Below are 6,092 nucleotides of genomic sequence, written 5' to 3' on the forward strand. Positions count from 1 at the left end.
AAAAAAAATAATCAACTCCAACATTGTACCTCTATACCCAAGTACCTGAGGCTTAGCGACAATACGGAAAATAATACAGCTTCAGAATCCAATTATAGAAACATTAGCATCCAGATGACAGGTCCCTGTTAGTGGTCGAAATAACTGTGGAAATACATTCAGTTTGATCATCAGTGTCAGGACTAGTGGATGAACTAACAGCTGACCCAGACACACCCTGGCGGGGGACATGGACCATTATATCTCCAAACACAGATGGATACGTCAGGGTTCATCAACTCTGGCAAGTCTGATTAGACTTGTTAATAGCTTGATGACATGGTCACTAGCCCATGAAACAAACACTTGCTCCATAAGTCATAATAGTGTAAAAAGTGTTCAGCATGTGGCAATTGTTTTTTTGTTTGGTTTTTCACCACTTAAACCCAACATATTTTGTTGTACTTCAATAGCCAAAATAGAAGATTACAAGCTGACAACATGCACGTTGTGAGATTGTAGAGGCCCAATTTCTGCAGAATGTTCGCCCATTTCCTATTATGGCAGCAACCCATAATAGGGAGGCTAGGTTCATGCGGATAATGATGTGTGATATAACAAAGCCAGGTCTGTAACATGCTGCGGTGAAAGGAGGGGCGTGTTTTGAGCCCTTTTGCATTACATTCTAAAAACCCTGGGAACAGCAAAGGTTCAGTTGTTCAGAATGCATTTTCAAAGTTATATTCAAGTCACAGTGGAATGGAAATGAATACTTTGTTGCTGTCAGGTGGAAACCTTGTATGTCCAAAAGGGTTACTTTTCAGGAAATGGAAAAAAAAGAACCTGTGTTCCAATTGATCCAATGTAGTTGATTAGACACAAGCTCTTGCTGATACTTTCCATTGGTTCAATATTTATAAAACCCCATACACGCTCACTTAAAAAAGAAAGACCTACAAGCTCTCAACGTGTTGCAATGCGACGTGTTGCAACGTGTTGTGAGCTTGTGAATTGGTCGTTTTTGTGTGACACTCTTGTACAACAATGTAGGGCATTTTCCTTTACCAAAAAACATTGAAATATGGATATACAAGGTTTCTGCCCAACGACTTGTTATTGTCTGGGGACTACATTATTCATGTAATCATTCACAGTAGTACCAGCATTATACTGACAATTTTCAGGCCTTTCTTTGTGGTCCGGTTGCCAGGGAACAGCTTGGGTCCAAGCGCATTTCCTGTCAGCCGCTGACATTCATGAACAGTGCAACAGGAAATAGACTTGGACCCATTTAGAACGTTTATGTTTTCAAGTTCTTCTCAATCTCCACTGCTTAAATCACCAATTTCCATTTTTCCATCAAGCCTCTCTGACAGGCGCACACATGAAATGAGGAGCAACATTATATTCTCACATCAGAGTGGGGGGGGGGGGGGGGGGGGGGGGGGCGTTTTGTTTACTTGTACCTTGCCAGCTTTCAAAATTGAAACCAGCATGATGCATCCAAGTAATCATGTCAGCATTCCCCGTACTGTTGATTTAGACTACTCCCCCTTCAGTTTCATCCATCAGATATGAAAATGTGTTCAAAACCAAAGGAATATCCTGATTTATACTTTACTACAAGTTTTTTTTTTACATTTTGCCTATAATGACATGCCCAAAATATGAATGCCAGGGTTAATGTGGTTAAATTACTATAAAGTGAACTGTAATAAACTATCCTCCTGATGGCTGAGTTGTGAAAACGGTAAAAGTGGATTATGACAATAATGGACATGATCCTTTCCAAAATATTGATACTATTATGATTTGTTTCTTAAACTTGATGGCATGCCGTGTGAGTAATAACATGGATCGCATTTCAAACGGTAGTTCATAAATAAATATTACTATCAAACAAAAGTAAAAGAAAATCACTTCCAGGTGCCTGCAGTGCAAAACAAATAAAAAGTCAAAACATGATATGAAACACACACATGACAAAGGATATTAGATGCAAAGACAGGGTACTAGAGTGTCAAAAAACTCAAGTGTCCTTTTCAGAAGAGAAACAAAAGGATTTGGGGGACAGGTGAGGAGAATTATAATAACAAGTGGATGTACACAGCTTTTCAGTATAGATACTAAAAATCATGAAAAAAGTTTTTCAAGTCACTTAAAAGCCAGGGCAGACGAATACAGTGGGATAAAATCAAACAAGGTGCAATGCCATTTAGCTCAAGGCCCATGTTATGCAGAGTGAGGAGTGATGGGTAGAAATTAGAGTGTGCCCATTCCAGTGACCTCTGACGTCAGCCTAAAAACAGTTTGGGAGAGGGGGGAAAGGGTGGTGGGGAGGGAATAGACAGAGAAAGTAAAACAATTCTGAAAAACTAACGTTCTCGTGAAACGTGAACATTATGCAGCAGCAGCTGGTCTTTGTGTAATGCGCTTTTGTGCGGTCGGCTGTCTAGAGCAGCGGTTTCCAAACTTTTTGAGACCAATAATAATGTAATATTTTCTCTTATGACATGCCTAAAATAGGCTATTGCCACACAAAGTACTGATAGTGATAGTAAATTAAAAAGTTACTTTTGTGTAGTTGTATACTGTATTGCAATAATAATGTCCAAGTCACACCTGCTCTCACAGCAGTGTGCCTAGTCGGAACACCGTTTGGAAACCACTGATATAGTGCTCATTGGATTTCAAAATGTACTATGGTGACCCCCTTTTGCACGTAGGAGTAGTCACAGCCTCTTAAAAAGAGACGGCGACGTGAAACACGCAGCATGCTCTGTGTGGTTATCGGCCTCCACACTGACCTGTGCACAGTGGACAGAACGCAGACAGCTGATTTTCAGACACACCTCTGTTCGCCATCAATGCTGCCGTGTCCCTTTAGCGGTTACGGGAGGCGATACCATTTCCCCTAGGGTGGCTGGGGAAGACTCTGCCTCTCTGACTCTGAAGACTCTGATGATTGGCTGAGACTTGTTTTGCTCCTATCACGGCTTCCCAACTCAGACTGTGCAAGCGGCCATCGGCTGTTCGCCGCAGGGGCTCGCTCAGTGGCGGCTCGAGACTCAAGGCCGCGCTGTCGCAAGCGCCTGCCTTGCGGTCAAGTGATTTAAGGATGACGAGGTAACAAAGACAAGTGCTCCTCTTCCCCAACACTCCTTGGGAAAACAATACAGCTAACGGGAGAGTCCCATTATTCCTCCATTTAAAGCCTAATTTATGCTCGAATGAAGGTGTCACGCGCAGGAAATACGTGACGCCATCGTACGATGAAGTGCAAATAGGACTTAACACATTGCTCAGTTGATGTAAGTACGTGTGTGTGTACTGTATGTGTATTTTTTTTCTTTTTCTTTGTTTTTCACTTTTTATACTTTTATCCTTTCCAGTCAGGTAAACAACAGGGATAAATAGGCAAACAAATCTAACCTACAAAGGACAAAAACAGAACTACAGTAATATTCATGGCATTAGGCATGCGTTCAACACTTAACTCCACACTGGCTAGGTGAGTTTAAAACAACTTCCACCTTGGTAAGCTTGACGTCAATTATTTTATCTCCTTCTCCAAGCTAACGCTGAAAGCTACTCATCAGGTGCTACACAAAAAGTCTACGGGACTATAAGGAAATTCCATAGGACCGCGATTCCCAACCTTTGGACCCGGGCCCCCTGGTGGGCCCATGAGGCTATTGCAAGTGGGCTTTAAAACTTTGAAAACCTTGTGATACCAATTAATAGGAAGTAAAAAAAATACTACGTTAGTTCCATTGATCCAAGCCGGAACACGATCGATTAATCATAAACATGCTCTGAAAATGCACTCAGCCCAACCACCTGACCACATAACACGGCAGCCGTGTTAAGTGGTCAGATGGGTGGGCCATGAAACACTTTTGAGATTTTCAAGTGGGCCCTGATCCAGAAAAGGTTGGGAACCGCTACCATAGGACAGTAATTCTCAACCTTTTCAAGCCGCGACCACCCAAAAGAATTATATTTGAACTGGGGACCCCTCCACCCTGATAAGCACTTGGAATGTAGGAGTTGAAGCATTCCATTTTGTTTGACTCGGTTCAACAGATAAATATTGTGAAAATAGCAGATCTACAAACTCACAACGCCTCGCATCGGCTATTTAAGAAAAATATCTTATATTATTTGACAATTTGGCCAATGTTTGACCAGTTTCCTTTGTATAGTTTGTTGATTACTTTTGATACAGTAATGGTGTTTTTCTTTGCTTTCTTTTTTTTTTACTAAATTGTCACTTCACTGCCATCTGGGGACCCCCAAAAAATCATATGGGGAGACTGGGGACCCCCCTGGGGGTCCAGACCCACAGGTTGAGAACCGCTGCCATAGGAGAACACAGAGGGTTTAGTGGGGGGAGATGGTGGCTTTGCCGTTACAGATTTGGGGTGGACTTCAGGACGTTGTCATGGACGAGGGGTCATTCCACATGGCGGCCACGTCCCTGAACCTGCCATTGGAATTGTGGGAAAGCAACAGCCATTAGATTCTTTCCGGACTCTTCTCTGAAATCCCCCTGACCCACCCCCCCAAAAAATGCAAATATAGACCAGGGATTCAAGTGTATGAGCTGCTTCTGTCCTCCTGTCACTGTCTACATTTCACCAAGGTTTTAGGTAGCCTGCGGATGTCTCTGAAAATTCCAATTTCACAGCCTTGGGGTGAAAAAAGCCTTTGAATTAAATGGTTTAGTTGGCAGACAGAAAGCTGGAGAGACAGAGGTAGTGAAGCACAGCAGCAAAAATTCAAATGCAAAGTGTGGTTGTGAGTATTATGGTAAAATACACGGGCAAAACCTTTTAAAGTTCAACGCAAAACCAAAGTGGGCTATGTTTTTTCCAATGACTTTTTTTCGTTTATGTTTTTAAAGGGTTTGTATAGGAAGGGGGCTTGTCTGATAAAATATAAAATATCAAAATATTGAATCAACCAACTGGGGTGCATACAAAAGTCTGCATAGACATTAAAATTACCAAAGAAGTGTTTTAAAGTGAAATACCCCTTTAAATATTACCAGAACAACCATATGATACATAATTATCATCTCTGTCAGGCAGAAAACCTTGTATTACCAAAATGGTTACTTTTCAGGAAATGGAAAACAGAGCCTGTATTCCAATGGATCCAATGTAGTTACGGTATTATTTACCCACAAGCTGTTATTATTACTTTTCATTTACTAAATATAAAACTCACAGACAGACTTAACCACTTTAAACCTGGTGTCCCTATTTTGGTTGGTCAAATATTTTCAAAAACGTTGAAAGTTTTTCAAAAATAGAAAAAATAGCCAGCTCACAACAAATCGCGATGCAGCGCGTTGTGAGCTTGTAGATCGTCTACTTGCAGATTAGCTACTTGTAGATCACCTACTTTCTCGCAGCACTGTCATACAACAAAGTATAAAATAGGGCAATTCATTTATGATGAAATATGGCAATACAAGGTTTTTGCCCGACAGCAACGATATGTAATTCATTCAAAAGAGTCAAAGATTTTCCTTTTGCCAATGGTGCTCTGGTCAAAGGTTACCTGGCATTGATGAGGTACTGCGCCAGGCTGATGTTAGCCGGGGTCCCTGTGATGGTGATCTGGCGCTCGGACGAGCCCTCCATGGCGTTGGCAATTTTAATCTGTGCCCCAGACATCTGGCGAATCTCATTTATTTTGGTTCCCTGGCGTCCGATTATGCAGCCTATTAGCTGGGAAGAAACAGCAGAGATTCACGGCAGGAAGCAGGGGTGCTCTGTGTCGGACCCCATAAATTTGACTGTCTAACATAAAAGACTAAAGTCAGTGGGTTATGAAATAGGCTGGGGCCGTATAAATGAGTCCCGTCATTCAGATTAATTGGTGTCATGGTGAGGTAGTCAGTGGGTCAGTAGGCGGGTGCAGTTATGAAAAAAAAGCACCTTACCCGTAACAAATTGCAACAAAACGTTTTTCAACAGTTTTTTGTAGTATTAGGTGTCCTTAATAACATACTAAAAGTTTACCAAAGTTTGATCACTGGAAAGGTGTTATTTTCAAGATGGCGTCCAAAATGGCCAAAAAATCTTTAAAATAACCTAACTCCT

At 41.6% G+C, this 6,092-nt stretch overlaps 1 protein-coding gene across 4 annotated transcripts in view; it reads right to left on the reverse strand.

Annotated features, from left to right (window-relative positions):
* Positions 1-2,241: 2,241 nt before the first annotated feature.
* Positions 2,242-6,092, reverse strand: part of LOC311064857 (poly(rC)-binding protein 3) — a gene marked incomplete at both ends in the record, with an annotated part of 24,234 nt that continues 20,383 nt past the window's right edge. For all 4 annotated transcript variants that reach the window (XM_084084860.1, XM_084084859.1, XM_084084858.1 and 1 more), the window contains 2 exons: positions 2,242-2,278; positions 5,548-5,717. In XM_084084860.1, the coding sequence (XP_083940986.1) occupies positions 2,242-2,278; positions 5,548-5,717 (207 nt within the window). The remainder of the gene's footprint in view (positions 2,279-5,547; positions 5,718-6,092) is intronic.

This window comes from Gymnoscopelus microlampas (genome assembly GCF_963454915.1).
Source record: "Gymnoscopelus microlampas genome assembly, chromosome: 17".
In the NCBI taxonomy this organism is placed as follows: Eukaryota; Metazoa; Chordata; class Actinopteri; order Myctophiformes; family Myctophidae; genus Gymnoscopelus; species Gymnoscopelus microlampas.